The sequence below is a fragment of the Globicephala melas genome, chromosome 13, assembly GCF_963455315.2.
Source record: "Globicephala melas chromosome 13, mGloMel1.2, whole genome shotgun sequence".
Classification (NCBI taxonomy): domain Eukaryota; kingdom Metazoa; phylum Chordata; class Mammalia; order Artiodactyla; family Delphinidae; genus Globicephala; species Globicephala melas.
The window spans coordinates 84,102,252-84,119,231 of record NC_083326.1 but is presented as its reverse complement, the minus strand read 5'-3'; the positions used below and the strand labels follow the sequence as shown (position 1 = coordinate 84,119,231).

General features: G+C 57.8%; 1 protein-coding gene across 27 annotated transcripts in view; it reads left to right on the top strand.

Moving 5' to 3' along the window:
* Positions 1 to 16,980, top strand: part of NCOR2 (nuclear receptor corepressor 2) — a 221,264-nt gene that overhangs the window by 94,294 nt on the left and 109,990 nt on the right. For 26 of the 27 annotated variants that reach the window (XM_060310870.2, XM_060310873.2, XM_060310858.2 and 23 more), the window contains 2 exons: positions 5,492 to 5,548; positions 12,418 to 12,470. In XM_060310870.2, coding sequence (XP_060166853.1) covers positions 5,492 to 5,548; positions 12,418 to 12,470 — 110 coding nt within the window. The remainder of the gene's footprint in view (positions 1 to 5,491; positions 5,549 to 12,417; positions 12,471 to 16,980) is intronic. The other variant, XM_060310864.2, reaches the window with a different exon arrangement.

The following is a 16,980-nucleotide window of genomic DNA, read 5'->3' as shown; positions in this document are numbered from 1 at the left end:
AACGGGCGCTGCAGGGCCAGGACTGGGAAAGGCCTCTTGGAAGCAGTGGGTGGGCCGTCGCCCCGAGGAGGGCATTCGGGCGCGGGGGTCACAGCTCAGGCGAAGGCTCACAGAGGAGACAGGGTCTCCATTGATCTTCAAAGGGAGTGTGTCGGGGGTGGGAGGTGGAGGTCTGGTGGGTCTGGGAGGATGCTCACACTTTGAGTTTGGGTAAAACAAACACAAGCAGCATTCGTCAGCGCTAGCGAAGGATGTGTAAATAAGGGACAACTGGCACAGCGCTGGTGCTCTAGGAATTTAGGGCAGTGGGCAATCCAGGTAGACGTCCTGGGGGAGACTTGAGCTAGGTCTGCACGATGGGCTCTGTTGGGAAAAGGTAGAAGGATATTTGCAGTGGAGAGGACTGTGGCCTGTCCAAAGATGGCGAGGAAGCAGAACTCCTGGAGGCCCTCTGATGGCTGAGGGCGAGAAGGAAATCAGAGAGTAGGACCCAGGTCCCCTTTGGTCTTCGATTTTAAGCATCTTACTAGTAAAGTTTTTTATCCAGTGTGATTATGACTAAGCAGGACAGAGACGAGCAATTCTCTTGGTAATGACCAAGACTGGGAAGCATTTTGTAGAGCATTCTGGGGGTCCAGGCACCCTGATTCTCAGCTTCAGACGCCCTTCCCACCCGAGTCGTGATTCGGGGCTTTCAGAGCAGCGGCTCAGGCCCCGTCCCGAGCCGGGCCCTTGCCTCTGCCTCTGCGTCTGGCCGTCCTAACTGCTCCTGGCATCCAGGGCTTCCTCCAAATTCCTCCGCCTACAGGGAGCGTCGTCCTAACGGACTTGTGAACAGGAGTCCACGAATTCCGCCTCACTCACTCAGTCGTCTCCGTCACACACCCGGGAGGGCTCTGGAAGGGGTCTTCCGGCTGCTGGTACAGACGAGGACGCCGGGCCTCGGGGGTAACTGCTCCCCGAAATGCTGTAGCGCTTGGCACCTGGACGCGGTGTGGAGGGCTGGGCAGCGGGGCCCTAGCGGGAGATAGGGGCTGGGCTCCTGGGCTTCCTGGGTACGTGGGTGCTGCCTTCACTCTGCAGTAGAGGAGGGTGAGGCCAGGAGCTCAGGCTGGAGCTGACGAGCTAGAATGGGGGCTCCAAGGGGCGGGGCGCCGGCCAGGGGGCTGGTCAGTGTGAGGTCCGGCCGCCCTGCTCATCAGGAGCTGGGATAGTGTGTGTGTGTGTGGGGGGGGGGGGTACACGTGCGCATGTGTGTGGGTTCGTGTGTAACTGTGGAAAGCTGTGCTCACATGTGTGCAAATGGTGTGCGTGGCTCAGCCCCGGTAGAGCCCGTGACTTCTGTGCGCTTGTGCATCCACACACATATATATGTGGACACACGTGTGTTTGGGTCGGCACGTGTGGGCGCAGCTGTGGTTATGTGTGCGTGGATACACCCGGGCGTTTGTGGGTAACTCGTTAGCTCTGTGGCACGTGTAGAGGCACGTGAGTGGCTGTGCGCACGTGTACGCAAAGTGGCTCGCGTGGGGCACGTGTGTGACTGTGTGTTTATACTTTTGCACATGCACGTGTCCGCTTGGGTACACAGTGTATTTGTGCATGCTGTGCGCATGCATGTGTGAAGGCGTGTGTGTGTGAGTCGTCTGGTGTGACACACGTGTGTATATGTTTGTGCTTTTATAGATGTAGACGTAGTATTTGGTCATGTGGGTCCACGGGGCTCGTGTGCACCTGTCTGCACAGGTGACTGAGGTCTTTCGTGCCCCAGGTGCTCTGGCCCCCGGGAGGCCAGGCCGCTCGGACCCTGGGGTCCCCAGCAGGAGGAGTGCCGTCTCCCTGTGAGACCCCAGCCCGAGCCCCCAGTGTCAGGCAAGAGCCCTGGCGGCGGGTCGAAGCCAGGGGCGGGCGGTTTGTCCCGTCCTGTTGGCTTGTGCTCCTGGTTTGTCCCCTGCAGCTGAGCAGGGTGACCTCAGGCAGTGACTTCCCAAAGGCTAGGAGCTGTGGGAGACCCGGTGGGCCTTGGCCAAGAGTTTGGCTTTGGTTCTCGTGGTGGCGAGAAGCCGTCAGCCGAGCGGGTGGGAGGGAGTTCCTAGTGTGGGTCTGAATCTGTGGCGGTGCTCCATTCCAGGGTGTTGGGGGGAGCCTCCCCTCCATTTGCAGAGGGACATTAAAACAGAAGCGACAGCATACACTTTGTTCCTCGTAGAACTTCCTTGAAAAGGTCCTGGGAGTTTGGTACCCGGGGTGAGCGCGGCTGTCGCGCGGATGGGGAGACTAAGGTCCAGGCGGGTGAAGCGACTTGCCGAGGGTTAGAGCAGAGTGGACTCCCAGACGTGGGCCCCTGCTGGACAGATGTGTGTTTCTTGAAAGGCCTGCCGTCTGGGGGAGGGGCCCGGGAGGCAGGACATCCCCGCCAGCTCCCCGGGAGCTGACAGCAGATTTCGTACCCACCCCACACCCATACAAACTGGACCCGTGAAGCCGGGAGCGGGAGTGTGGTAGCACGAGGTGGAAGAAGTGTCCCCGCGAAGACGTGAAGAGGTGGGGTGCCGGTTCAGGGCCTGCCTGTCCCAGCCTTTAGCTGCCACTTGAGCTGCGCGCTTTGGGTCGGCTGTGTGACCCCAGTCTCAGCTTCCTTGTGTGCAAATGGGGCTGATGCTAGAACCTTCCGCAGAGGCTTCCTGCAGGAATCCACACAGATGGGGCTTCTAGCGGATCCAGCCCCGGCACGTGTAGGGGGTCACCTGGTGTGAGCCGTGACCTTGTCGTTATTGTTGACAGCAATAATCATAACAGCCGGCCCTTACCCAGCTCCCACCGCGTGTCAGATCCTGATGTTCGCGCGGTACGTGTGTCAGCTCATTTAATTCTCTTAGTAGCTGCATGGGGCGGTGCTGATGTTATCCCCCTTTCGTAGATGAGGAAGCTGAGGCTCGGGTGGTGAAGGGACTTGCCCAAGACCACGCAGTTGGCAAGTGGGTCAGAGCCCAGGCTGGCTGGCCGTGTAGTCTTGCTCTTGGCCGCCCCGCTGCCCCGTGTTCCAGTGTTGCGGCATCTTTAGGACTGTTCTGTGGCAGGTTTCTTCTGGGTGAATCGCAGGTGTGCAGCCTTTTGGAAACTGAGTTGTGTTAAAAGGCCCCAGGGCCGCACAGGGCTTAAGAGCAGAGCCTGGGGGAGGGTCTGTTAGGGAGCAAAGGAGCTCTCACGCCAGGTGTATGACGGAGAGTTGGTGGCTCAGGGTGCACCTGGCCGCCTGGGCTCCCCGTGGCTTTGGCAGGTAGGGAAGGGGCTCCTCCCTGGTCTCTTCTCCAGGGGCTACAGGAAGCCCCCTCCCCAGGTGCCTGTGTTCCTGAGACAGTGAAGATGTGGTTGAAGATGGAATGCACTCTGGTTCATACGACACACACAGGCTTCTAGAGGCCCTATACGGGTCCCAGATCTGAGACCCAGGCCCAGTCGTGTGATGCGGCAGTTTCCAGTGGCCCAGTTGCTCCGGCCCTGCCCTTCCTGTGTTTGGCATCATTCCTTTATCTAGATGGGCAGTTGCTGCTGTTCCTGACAGAGCCTCATAAGTGCACACAAACTCCTACTGATCCTTCAAAACCCAGCTGTGTATCCCCCCTGTTACCTTTCTGGAGAGAGTGACTCTGACCCGCTTAATGCCTCCCCCGTATACCACACGTTCGTTTCCTGCCTGAGCATATTAATCTGCCATCACTGCTCATGACCAACTGCCCGCTAGACTGGGTTCATTGTAGGCAGAGGCCGGTATCATTCATTTTGTTTCATGCCCTGGTGCTTAATACAGAGTGAGTGCTCAAATGTTCGGGAAGCTACCCTGTTCCCTCCTCGCCCTATACCTAGTCCTTCACTTGGTCCAGCTAGGGAATTCTTCCATCTTTGATACCCCATGGCTGACACTTTCTGGCTTTGAGGTGTGGCCAGGCTGGAACCTCTCCCACTCTGCACCCCCCCTCCCCCAATAGAAGACGCTGGACCCATGCCTAGTGGAGGCCCTGGATGGGACCAGCCCATATCTTTCTCCCCTCTTGGAGCTTGGAGATCAGAAAAAGGACTTTTCCTTACATCATCTTTCTGTGCCTCAGTTTCTTCAGCTGTAAAATGGGGATACTCCTTAAACCTGCCTGACTTCGTGTTATGTGTGATTCAAGTATTAATAACGCGTGCCGTGTGCTCAGTGCTTGGCTCATAGTAGGTTCTCAATAAAATGGCCATCGTTACAGTAATAATTTGCCCCCTGCTTTCCCGGCCCCCAGCCACGCTCTGAGGCTGCTGCTCTCAGGGTTTTGGCTTGCACAAAGGGGGCCGAGATCATGGCTTGCTCTTGGGTGGGCTGGGCCCAGGGCTCTAGGCGGAGCTAGTTCTAGGCGCCAGCTTGAGCCCACCTACATACCTACCCTCTGTCATGGGGGCTGGGGGAGAGGGTGAGGCTGGCCTGTTGCCAGCACCGCTCCTCCCTGCTACGACACCCGAAGCCTGGGCCTCGAATTCTGTTGTAAGCAGGGCTCTGGGTCACCCGCGTTTAGTGGGTCTGGATTCGGGGATCATTGAGAGACGGTTTCGACCTGTTGATGGTGTCTTGCCTGGCTTGTCCTGCCAGCCCGCGCTGAGTCCTGGATGGTCTTCCTGAGTTTGGCTGAGTCAGGAGCACCCAGCCTTTCCTGGGTCGCAGGAGGGGCTCAGGTCTCCCACGTGTGCGCCGTGGGCACCCCGCTCTCCATCTGACAGAGACCCGCCCTGAAGTCATCACCTTCCACAGCTCTCTGCCCACCCCGTCCCCAGGCTGGCCCGGCCGAGCGGGCCCTGTGGTCCCTGCCTGGGGGCCTGGACCAGACACAATGTCCGCCTTCACGGCCAGGGGCCCCGGGGGTCCGGCCTGTTGAATTCGCAGCCGCTAAGCCCTTTCTGCCATATGTTCCTGTTTTCCTAATAAGTCCGGGTTGTGAGTGGGGAGGCGGGGAGGCCCCAGGGCAGCTCAGAAATAGTCACATGATTGTGAAATACAAGAATCCTAGAAAGGGTATCTCCCAGCGCCTCTATCTCGTCCTCCCTCCCCCTCCTCCTGCCCCCTGACTGCGGAGGTAATTGTAGACACCCAGCCGGCTTCCAAGGCGCAGGAAGGCATCTCGGGCCTGGCGGGAGCTGTGCCCGCCCCGGGCCCTGGGGGGCGTCAGGCTGGGGGCTTCCGGGGCCCGGCGCCAGAGAACAGGGTGCATTTGTTCGAACCGAAACTTGGCGGGCTTGCCAGGGCCACTGCGGGGATGCTGAGGCCCTCTGTGTTTGTCTCCAGCCCCGGGAGGGCTTGTAGGGGGACCCTTCCCCGGCCCCGTCTCCGCCCCTGGGCCTGGACGGGCATGCTGGGCTGGGCAGCTGCCTGCTGTTCTGTGTGTGTGTGTGTGTGTGTGTGTGTGTGTGTGTGCTGGTGTTTTTTTTTTTTTAATTCCTCCTCTTCTCCGTCACCCTGCAGAAGAAGGCCGAGGCTGCACATCGGATTCTGGAAGGCCTGGGGCCCCAGGTGGAGCTGGTGAGCTGGGGAACAGGGTGGGACGCTCTGGGAGGGGGTGGGCAGGGGGGCAGGTGGGGGTGAAGGGAAGGAGAAGTCGTCTGTTGCCAAGCCCTGCCCTGTCCTCGGAAGGGGGCAGGAGATCCATCCTTCGGATGAGAGGGGCGGGCAGGTAGCGACGGGCAGGCCACACCGGGGGTGAGAGGGGGTGCGTCGGCGCTCCAGCTACGCTCCCAAGCCCAGCCAGTCGGGCTGCAGGATTCACCAGCTGGAGTCCAACCCGTTTGGCCCAGTTTATCGTGGAAAGCCCGTGCTCTGGGCCCGGTCCTCGGAGTTCAGCTCTCAGATCTGCTACTTCATAGCAGGTGTCTTAACCTCTCTGTGCCTCAGTTTCGTCATCTGTAAACTGGGACTAATAATAACACACATCCCACTGGGCTGTAGTGAAGATTAACCACACTGAGTTTTGGAAAGCCTGACGGAGAGTAAGTGCTGAGCGTTAGTTCTTGCTGTTGTTGTTATTATTACTGTTGTCAGTATCATTTGACTGATGGGAAGATGCCATGTCAGCAGCAGAGCTGGGAAGCAGACTCAGGCCTTTTCTCTCTCAGGCACCCGTCACCCTATGTGTCACCAGAGATAGGAAACAAGGGAGCACCGAAACTCCCGGCTGGTGGCCTTGGAGTCCTGGGAGAAATGGCCAGAGTGCCCACCTGCCTGGGACCGTCACTGTCCCGCCGAGCGGGTGGGTGCAGAACCACGGGGGGCAGCGCGTGGGGACACGCACATAGGGTGGATACGAGGGATCCCCGTGCGTGTGCGCGTGTGCAGGCTGTGGGGTAGAAGAAAATCGGACGCGTTTGGAGCCTAATTTTAAACCTGGCTTCACCGTGTGTTTGCCGAGTGGCCTTGGGAAAGGGACTCGGTTTTCTCATCTGTGAAATGGGGAAGCCGAGGATCTGGATGAGGGAGCGCTGAGTTGGTGCAGGGAAAAGGCTCACTGACGCAGCTCTTGGCCTGTGGTGAGCATTCAGTGTCGTGGACCCTTAGGAGGGAAGAGCTCTTTGCTCCGGAGTTTCTTCTGCAGTGACAGCTGCCCCTCAACCTGGGGTCCGTGCGCTTAGGCCACTGAGAAACTGTGAGCAGCTGGCCTCTTACTGCTCCCAGGTCCTCTCAGGGGGCAGAGCCAGACAGGGAGTGGGGGGGCTCCTACGGCTCAGGGGCGGGGCCCAGGGCCTCTCCTGGGGTGGGTGACAGGCTCCCAGCCTGCGGCCTGGCTCCCCTTTGGGCATGCTTTCTGGGATGTCTCTAGCAGCCTCTTTTTAAAAACATTTAAGCAGCGTTATTGAGATGTAATCCACATGGCATACAATTCAGCCATTTAAAGGGTACAAGTTAGTGGGTTTTCGCACATTCACAGATGTGCACAGCCATCTCCATAATCGATCTGAGAACATTTCACCATCTCAAAAAGAACTTTGTTCCCTGAACTATCACCTCCTTATCTCCCATCCCCCCTCCCCCCCCACCCCCCTTCCTCCCCCTCCCTCCCAACCAACCACTAGTCTGCTTTCTGTCTCTATGGGTTTCCCTCTTCTGGGCATTTCGTATCAGTGGGATCATACAATACGTGGCCTTTTGTGTCTGGTTTCTGTCACTCAGCATCCTGTTCTCAAGGTTCATCCGTGAGGTAGCCTGTGTTGGTGTTTCATTCCTCTTTATGGCTGAATCGTATTCCATTGCGCGGATGGACCGCATTTAGTTTATCCATTTATTCGTGGGTGGCGTTATGTTGGTTTAGCTCGCGGACATTATAAAGGAAGTGGCTGTGACCAGTAATGTACAGGTTTCCATGTGGATGTGTGTTGCCCTTTCTCTTGGGTAGATACCTCGGCCTGGACCTGCTGGACCGTGTTCATTCTGTGTTTACTCTCTTGAGGAATTAATTACCAGACGGTTTTCCAGAGTCGCTCCACTGGTTTCCATTCCCACCAGTAAGCTGCTGTTCACCTCGGTTTCCCTTTCTTGCCAATGGGGCTGGCAGGACTAGAGGCGTCGCCCAGCCATTTCCAGACCTGGAGGCTCTCCCTCTCCCCTTTCCTGACCTAATTAGTCCTAGAGGCTCCTGGGTAGGGGGCTGGAGTGTGAAGGGAGCCGCTGAGAACAGCAGGGCGTCTGCCGGGCTCACAATTTCAATGATTCTTTCCTGGGTCTTTGGGGGTGACGAGGCTGTCCTCTGCTTGGTGGTCTCACAGTAGAGGCTTCCTCAGGGCTGGTGGCGCAGGAGGCCGAGGTCTGGGGGGGGCGGCGTGGCTGTCGCCGGAGTGCTCTAGGAGCTCTAGAAGGCGGTGGGCTCTTGCCTTGGTGGCCTTCCGTGGGGCTGGAGAGGGGCCTCACACTGCCAGGGCACCTGCTGTGTGTCAGACCTTGTGGAAGCGTCACCATCCATTTTCTAGGTGAGGCTCAGAGAGGGCAGGGCCTTGCCCAGGGTCACACAGCACGAGACGAAGCGGGGAGGTGTGCTGAGCCCGTGGGGTCGTGGCTGACCGCTTCTGCACTGGTCTGCCCTCTGTCTTGTTTCCCACAAGGCCCGAGTGACCAGAGGCGTCCTCCAAGCAGAGGCAGCTCTGAGGCGCACCCTCAGCGGGGCCTGCTTCGGGTCCCCCAGGAGTCCGAGCTCAGGCCGGGAGGAAGGGCCCGAGGCTGCTCACCCTGGGTCTCGGGTCCCTGGGCTGCACCCCGGGGAATCCAGTTCCCTGGAGGTGTCTCCCATCTGCAGCCCAGGGAACAGTCAGCCGAGGAAGACAGTGTTGAGTGCTCTGTGACCTCCCTGGTGGGGAGGCCTGGGCCCGGGAGAAGCCCACGTGGGAGAGGAAGATGATGAACAGCGTGGGCGGCTCCAGGCAGGGCTCTGCGCCCTGGGGACCAGGCCTGGCCCCTAGCGGGCAGCGGGGGGAGGGTGTGGGCAGCCCCATCCCCCCGCCTCCTCGCCCTGCCGCTTTGAGTACTGGTTTCCTTCCTGTTCAGAGGTGTTATTTTAAGAAGCCGTGTCACCAGAGGGCTGAGGGCCAGCACAGACACTCCGTTTCTAGCAGCTCGTCCGCCTGGTTCTTCTGGGCCACCCGCCGGCCGCCTGCCGTCAGGTCTGGAGGGGACCCTCCTTCCTTCTCCCCGAGACCCAGCTTCTCTTCCTTAGTCACTTCTGTCTGGGGCCCTACAGTCTGGCACATCCTCCCCTTTGTGCTCCTTCTCCCTCCGATTAGTTGGCTGCACCCCCATTTCTAGAGGAGGAAATGGAGGCATGGAGGGGGCGGGCCTTCCTGCAGGTACCCTAGGCCCCCCAGCCTCGCTCCTCTGGGGTCCGCGGCAGGGACTTTCCCTCTTAGGTCTCGCGTCCCCTTGGCGGGGGCTGGAAACCTGGGAGGTAGCAGAGAAAGCTGCTGTGGGTGTGAAGGCCAAGGTGGCCGCGTGGCCGCTGACTGGGGACATGCCTCCTGGGACAGAAGGAGGCCTTGCCTGGCCTTGTGTGTTCCCCCGCCTGCAGGTGGCGAGGAGGGGCGTTAGGGGGGACGCCCTGTGGCCCCGCCCTCCCCTCAGCAGTGCACCAGCCAAGGAGGTGTCATGATCCTTCCTCACCCCCGACCCACTCACACGTCTTCTGAGGCGGCAGCCCGTCACCATGGCAACAGACAGCCAGCGGAGGCTGCCCTGGGCCCAGAGGCTTCCCTTCCCGCCCAGGTCTCAGTGTACCTTGAAGGATGCCCAGCGAGTGCCTCCTTGGGGGACAGCCCCTGTGGTCAGAGGCAGCGCACCCCACAGTGTTCTCTGACTTCTCCCTGGCCTTTTGCCAAAGGCCACCGGAGGGGCACGGTGCTGTGTCCTCCTCTTACCCAGCGGGGCTGGAGGGTGAAAGGGATTCCTTCCCCTGCGAGTTTGGCGGGTCAGAGGCGGGCTGGGACCCCGCTGCCCTCCCAGAAGCCAGTCTCCCCTTTTCTGGCCCATCCCATTTTGTAGAAACGGGCCGCCCCCCCACCCCCCGCCCATCACTGGCACCCGGGGGCTCTCTATGTGGTCCTTCAGCCCTTCCTGGCCTCCTTAGACCGTGGAGACTTTGCCATCTTTAAAAGCAAAAAAAAGCAGCTGAGTCACCAAGTGTGACATTCCCTGGGCTACTGGAAAGCCCAGTGAGGTAGGTCCTATGTGCTCTACACCCATTTTCCATATGAGAAAACCGAGTCCTGGAGTGTTGAAGGCATGTGTCCAAGGTCACACAGCTAGTGAAATTGGGGCGCATCTGTTTCTGGAAACCGAGCCTTTAAGCCACACTCATTCCTGCCCGGCCTGTGTTTTATTGGCTTGTGAGGAACGTAAAGGACCGGGCGCAGAGTCACCTGGGGTTAAACATGGGCATCTGATGCCCTGGCATTCAGCACAGGCATCTCTGTGGGGCTCCTTGCTGTCCTGAGATGTGGGCTCTCCACCATGCGCAGTAACGTCTTGCCCCTCTCTGGTGGGAAGTTTTGCAGTGAATCTGACGGTGGTCTCTCCTGTTGCCTTCCTGTTCAGACACCCAGAGTGGGGGTGGGGAAACCTCCCCATTTTGAGCCAAGCACCTTGGAAGGGCAGCTGACCCAGTGTGGCGGGACATGGCCTGTGCTAGCCGTGAGGCGACATCTCCATCCCAGGTGGAGCAGCTGGACTTGGGGCCTGCAATTGCCTGAGTGATGGTGAACTGTCACGGAGGGAACCTGGGGGACACTGGGAGAGAGGCGCCGTTTTCCTTAGCCAAGGCTGCCTGTGATTCGCAGGGCAGCAGAGGCCCCTCCTTGAGGACCCTGCCCTGTCCACAGAGAGCAGGAGGCCTGTCCCTGGGGACACGGCAGGTTGGACCTGTGGCCATGCTGCTTGTGGGTGGTCCCCATCGGCTGGGATGATGTCAGGAGGTGTATTCAGGTCCATGATCAGGGAGAAGTTCAAGGGTGGGGCCTGATGTGCCCTCTTCCCTCACCCCGGGGCCCTGCCCTGAGGCTTCAGGACACCACGTCTCCATCTTCACCTGCCCAGCCTGACCCGTCACACTCTGTACCTGGTTTTTGTACCACAGTCATCCATGGCTGTCTGGGAGGCTCCTGCTACCTGTGTGGGTGTGTGAGACAGAGAGGGGGAAGGAGGGGAGAGGGAAGGGAAGAGAGGGCAACACAAAAAGAGACACACAGAAACATAAAGAGGGGGACATGCAGAGAAGGGAGCAAGCAGAGAAAGGGCAAACCCCTTCCTCCAGGGCTGGAGCTGAGAGGCGGGATGCCTCATCTCTTACCAGCCAGAGGCAAATGTTTTAACTTCTCAGGGACTAGATTTTCTCACCTGTAAAATGGGGATGGTAATTGTATCAGTCAGCAACTGCTGTGTAACAAATCAGCCCCAAACATAGTGGTTTGAAACAACAACATTTTGCTGTTTTCCACGAGTGTAGAAGTCAGCTGAGTAATTTCTCTCGACTGGGCTCAGCTCACTCACATCCGTGGGCAGCTGGGAGGTCAGCTGGCGGCTCACGGTTTTGCTGGGATGGTGCTGCTGTCCTCCATGCAGCTCTCTGCCAGGCTACACTTGGTCTCTTGACGGGGCTTGGGGGGGGCAGGCAAACAAGAGAGGAAGAAAGAGCAGAAACGCCTCGTCTACTTTCATGAAGTTTGCATCTGTCCCATTGGCCAAAGCCAGGGCGTGAGTGGGGACGGGGGGAGGGGCAGGAAAAATTGCTTCCACGAATGCGGTCACTGCACGCTGATGGTGATAATGACCCTGAGACTTCTTGGACCTCTCAGTCTGCCAGGCGCTGGGCTGAGGGCTCGCACACATTACCTCCTTTGATCTTCACAACGACTCTCTGAGTTTAACCCCATTTACAGATGAAAACCTGGGGCACAGATGGCTTGAGTAGCTCACCCAGAGACACACCGCTGGAAAGTGGCAGAGCCGGGATGCGAACCCGGGGGTCAGCCCCTAACTGCAAGGCTGCCATCCAGCCGGGAGATAACACGACATCGAGCTCAGCTCTTGCCGCATCGCAGATGCTGCAGCAACTTCCTCCTTTCCATCTGCGGATTTGTTGCTGTGTGTGCACCCAGTTCATTCATTTCTCGCTGCTGTGCAGTCTTCGAGGTGTAAACGCGTCCTAACTTACTTCTTCCTCTTTCTGGAGGTGGACACTTAACTTGCTTCTGATGCGTTGCTGTTATGAACAACGCGGTCCGGGCATTCTGGCGTCCATCTCCTGGCGGGACACGGTGCCCGACCGCTTCCAGGGCTTCCGCGGTAGGGGAAGGGGGTCGTAGGGCACACGCATCTTCATCCTTTCACATCTCCGGGACACGTGTACCTGCGTACGTTTCTATCGGCCATGTGCACGCCTTCCAGTGTCCTCACGTCTTCACCAAGCCCTGGCACTCTTGGCTGTTTTATCTTCTGCCGGTCAGCGGTGGTGACGGGGCATCTCACGGTGCCTTGGCAGTCTTCCCCGTTCAAGACCATTGCTGATCTCAGCTTCCCTGGGATGTGTGTGCTTGTCCCTGGGCGCTCAGGCCAGCCCTGCCCCGTGCCCTGCAGAGCAGTCACGGCAGCCACTGCAGTGAGGGCTCCTGGTACCCACAGCTGTGCCCAGAGCGTTACAGCCTGTTCCTCGCCGGGGCTGACGGCTGGGTCCTCGTGTTCCGTTTCATGCCTGCCGGCAGCTGGTTCCCACACCAGTGGATGGCTCCCTGGTGCCAGGGCCTGGGGCGCTGCGGCTGAGGGGCCCCAGGGCTCTGCAGTGGGGTAGTAGCCGGCCCAGCTCGCACCGGCTGCCCACAGCCCAGGCCCGGCTCCGACGCGCCTCCCTGTCTCTTTCCTTGCAGCCATTGTACAACCAGCCCTCTGACACCAGGCAGTATCATGAGAACATCAAAATGTGAGTACCCGTGGGCAGCCGTGCAGATGCACAGCGGGGTGGGGGCCTAGGGTGGGATGTGGGTTCTCAGCTCCCAGCGGGCTCCCAGCCAGGGCCAGGTGCTGGAGGAGGGGATGGAAGGGGGCGACCTGGGCAAGAGTTCCGGGCCTAGGATGGAGAGGCCTGTGAGGCCAGGGGAGGGGCAGAGGGCATGGCCCCGTGAAGCTCTGGGAACAGACCTGGGCTTGGGGAGGGCGGGCCAGCTGCACGCACAGCTCTGGAGAGGTGGAGGAGGGGGGCTGTTAGAGGAGGAGCAAGTGGCCGGGCGGGGGCGGCCATGGAGCGAGCAGGGGCCCACGGTGTGGCCTCTGATGTAAGCACATTTGCGACTGCCCGATGGTCTGCACAGGGTGTCCATCTGTGGCACAGCCCAGTGTGGAGCAGCTGGGAGCACTGATCCAGACCCAGAGGCTTTGGAGGGGCCGATATGACGTATCCCAGTGACGGGGCCTTTTCCCAGATGGATGATAGAAGCGAAAAGATATCAGTGAACTGCCCCCCACAGTTGGTGTGGGCTGAGCTGGCAGAGCAGGGACAGCTGGACTGTGCTGGGGACCAGTGGCTTTGTGTGTTTAAGCTGGGAGCCAGGTACTGGAGGCGTGGCTGCCGGAGGGGGCGGGCTTTTTTCTCGGGACGCATTAGTGGGAGCGTAGCCTCCGCGGCTGAGGAGGGGATATAACCTCACGTTAACCAGGAGCGCAGAAGGTAAAAGGGGTCCTGCCCCTTGAGGAACGTGTGGCTGCGAGGACTCCGGGACTGTTAGCTTAGAGACCCTTTGGGATCACAATCATTGAACTGTTCAAGGTTCCTTTTTTTTTTTTTTTTTTTTTTTTTTTTTTTTTGCGGTACGTGGGCCTCTCACTGCTGTGGCCTCTCCCGCTGCGGAGCACGGGCTCCGGACGCGCAGGCTCAGCAGCCATGGCTCACGGGCCCAGCCGCTCCGCGGCACGTGGGATCTTCCCGGACCGGGGCACGAACCCGCGTCCCCTGCATCGGCAGGCGGACTCTCAACCACTGCGCCACCAGGGAAGCCCCCAAGGTTCATTTTTGTGTGACCTCAGGAGGGCGGTGCTTAGCTGGTCCAGTGGGCAGTCCAGTTTCGTCTGATTGTCTGAGCTTCCTTGGGGTGGAACTGCAGGGTGTACGTGCAACAGTGAGCTCCCCATCCCTGGAGGCATGCAAACCTCTCGATGGTTTTAAACTCCCTGGCTCTGGACTAGTTGTTGCAGAGGTCCCTTCTGTTGTAGTTTCTGGACTCGAGTGACTAGTCTAGGCTCTGGTGACCAGCACGGCCACCCACCCCCGAGTCTCTGATGGAGGAACCTAGAAAATCCCGTGCTGACAGCGAGGTCCTCGGCCCATTTGGTCTCGAGAGCACCTGCCGAGGATGCCTCACCTGTATGGCCGGCCGTCACTCAGCCTGTGGCTGGCAGGGGCTGCGGAGTGTCCTGTACTGGGAGCACTGGTGTAGTGCTAGGGTTTCTGTGTCCCCTGTGGCCTGTGCTTTTGTCTGGCCTTAGAGCGTGTTCGCCGCTCAGGTACCAAATCTGTCTCAACTTTACATGGTTTATTTTTCAATCAGGCCACCGTAGTCTTTATAAGCTTCCTGGGACCTGCCTCATCGTGGGGACAACTGCTGGGAGTGGGGGAGGCCCAGATGGGTGTCAGGTGAGGACAAGGGGGCCTTTCGGGCCTGTCACAGCTGGTTTAGGCGATGGGGGTGAGGTGTTCTCATCTGGGCAAACCTGCTGGGAACATTCGCTCGTTCAGTACACACTTACTACACTTACTATGTGCCAGGCCCTGTTCTAGGGACCTGAGGATTCAGCTGTGAACAAGACAAAGTTACCCATACTTTCATTAAGTTTTATCTAGCAGGGGAGACAGAAAACAAGTGAGTTAATAAGTGAATAAGAAAACGTCAGCTAATAAAAAATACTGGGGTCACATAGCTATCTTAAGCTCTTTATGCTTTAATATACCTAGTTTTATTTTTCCTTTCAGCATAACAATTTTGATAGCAATATTATTACACTGAAACTTTTACATAAGTTTTTTCACTAAACTAAAAATGAGTAATGTTTTAAGCCGAATAATGTGGATGATTTCAGGCTATGAAAACAGCCATAGAGTCCAAACAGCAAAGGAAAAAGGTATCCCTACAAATAATACTAGCAAACAAGGTACCGTTACATCTCCAAGTAGAATACAACTCTAAGCTTACTGAACCAACGCCCTATTTTTATATCCCATAATCTTCCTCGGAGGATGGCTCTGGTCTCCTAGAGTGCATTTTGGCTGTAAGTAACCGCCTAGTGAAATTTGTTCCAAATCTAAGTCACAGATGAACAGATGTTTAAGTGTAAAACATAGAGGTAAATAATTTTAAGATTTTTCCTGTTGTAAGTGGTCAGCTTGATGTTAGAAAAATGTATTTGTAAGCAAGTTATTTGAACTGATTTCTTCTTAGAACTTTAATTTTTTTTCATAGTTGGCCTCTGAAATCCTAATCACTTCTGTAATTTTAATTTCAGTGTGGTCATCATTAAGTCAGTGCAGTCATGTACTTTAAAAAGTGCTGTGAAGATGGCAAACAGGGTGATGGGAGAGAAAGTAAGGGGGGACTTCAGCCAGGGAGATCAGGGCAGGACCTAACAGTTGAGGGAACCTTCGGGGACTGTGCAGCAGCTGGAAGTGTAGTCCCCCCAGGCAGGTAGAAGAGGCAGTGCAAAGACCCTGGGGCTGGACGGAGCAGGCGGGTATGTCCCAAGGGGGTAGGTGAGGGAGAGGAAGGTGCCAGCCAGATCTCCCAGAGCTGGTGAGGCGTTTGGGTTTTATCATCTGTGCGAAGGGAGGCCAACGATGACGTTTATGCTGAGAAGTGATTGGATTGGATTTTGGGGAGCCGATGGGCCAGGGGCGTGTTGAGAGCCCCAAGCATCTGGCTCGTGTGGCTGGTCACTTACTACCAGTGCCTTGGTTGCCCCATCTGTGAGATGGGTTGCTGAAGATTCAATGAATTACCATCCCTGAAGTGCTGAGCTCGGTGTCGGGCGTGTAGGAAGTGTCCTGTGATTTTTGTTCTTTTTACTTTATCAACAGAGACCAAGAGTTATCCCTCAGTCATTCATTCAAATATTCAAATATTTATGAGCACCTGCTCTGTACCAGCCGCTGTTTGGGTCCTGGGGAGACAGCAGTGGATGAGGCCCGCCATTCTGGTGCTGCAGACGGACCATAAATAAATACGCCCGTGATAGAAAGACAGCTTGATAAGGACAAGAAGACAGATCAGGCTGGGGCTGCTTCTCAGGATGCAGCGCTTCACCAGGTCACCCCAGCCGGGCCTCCCAGCCTCTCTTCGGCTGCTGTAATTGCCGCCAGGTGGAAGGTTATCCCCTCCCCAAGGGACCTTGCCCTGTCACTTTAATTTCTCAGTGTTTGCGCGCTGGGGCCGTGGAGTTAAAGTTAATTTCACGCTTGACTTCCTGCTGCACTGGCAATTGCGGATGTGTTGAAGTCACCTGTACCCACCTCAACTGCTGTCCTCTGCCACCTGCCTCTTCGGGAGGTGTGGGGATGGCCACCCCTGCTCCCGGCGGGGTCGGGGACGGGGGAGGCGGGTGACTCACTGTGGGGTCTTAGCCCCAGGCCTCGGGACTGACTCCTCAGACCTCCCAGGCTTTGGGAAGCAGGGGAAAGGGCAGGAGATGGGGGCGGGGGCAACCCCAGAGCCGCATCAGCCCGTGCTCCGTGGAGGGACTGGCCTCCTCTCTGCAGGCCGGACCTGCCGGGAGAGCTCGGAGATGAATTCACTGGGTTGGGGAGCCCACAGGTGATTCGGTGAAAGGGCATGGGATTGAGGCAACGGTGATGGTTGAGGCTCCTGTGTGTTCTGCTATGGCCACCCCTTCACCTGGTGTCCTCTCCTCCCCTCGGGGCCTGGAAGCCTGCTAGCTCCTGGTAGCTCTTCCTTCCCAATTTTCTTGTCTTCAGACTGATTTTTCCCCTCCTCAGCCCTCGCTGAGGGCTGGCTGATGCCCTGGGGCCGTGCAGGTGGAAAGGGTGCTCAGGACCCAGGTTACTGTTAACAGGTCCTTGTGGTCTTGCTCTGGAGGTTCAGAGATGTTAAGTAACTTCCCCAGGGCCTCACAGCCAAACTCCTAGACCAGCCCAATCTGCGCACCCACCCTGCTTCCCTCTCCTGGGTCTGCAGTCCGGACTCCCGGTGACCTCGGGCAAGTCACATCACTTAGCTTGTCAGTAAGTTGGTCTCCTTGGAGTCATCTTGCATGAGAAAAGTGCTTGGCCCCTAGTAAGCATGTTTTGGACCATCAGTCACCCCAGTCTGACAGGCTTTTCCCAAAGCATTCAGGGCCCTGCATGGGCTGCTTCCCCCACAGTCAGGGGTCTGGCTCTCCCTGAACGCCCCTCCTCACTCCCTTCAAATTCACTGTCACCCTTATTCCCC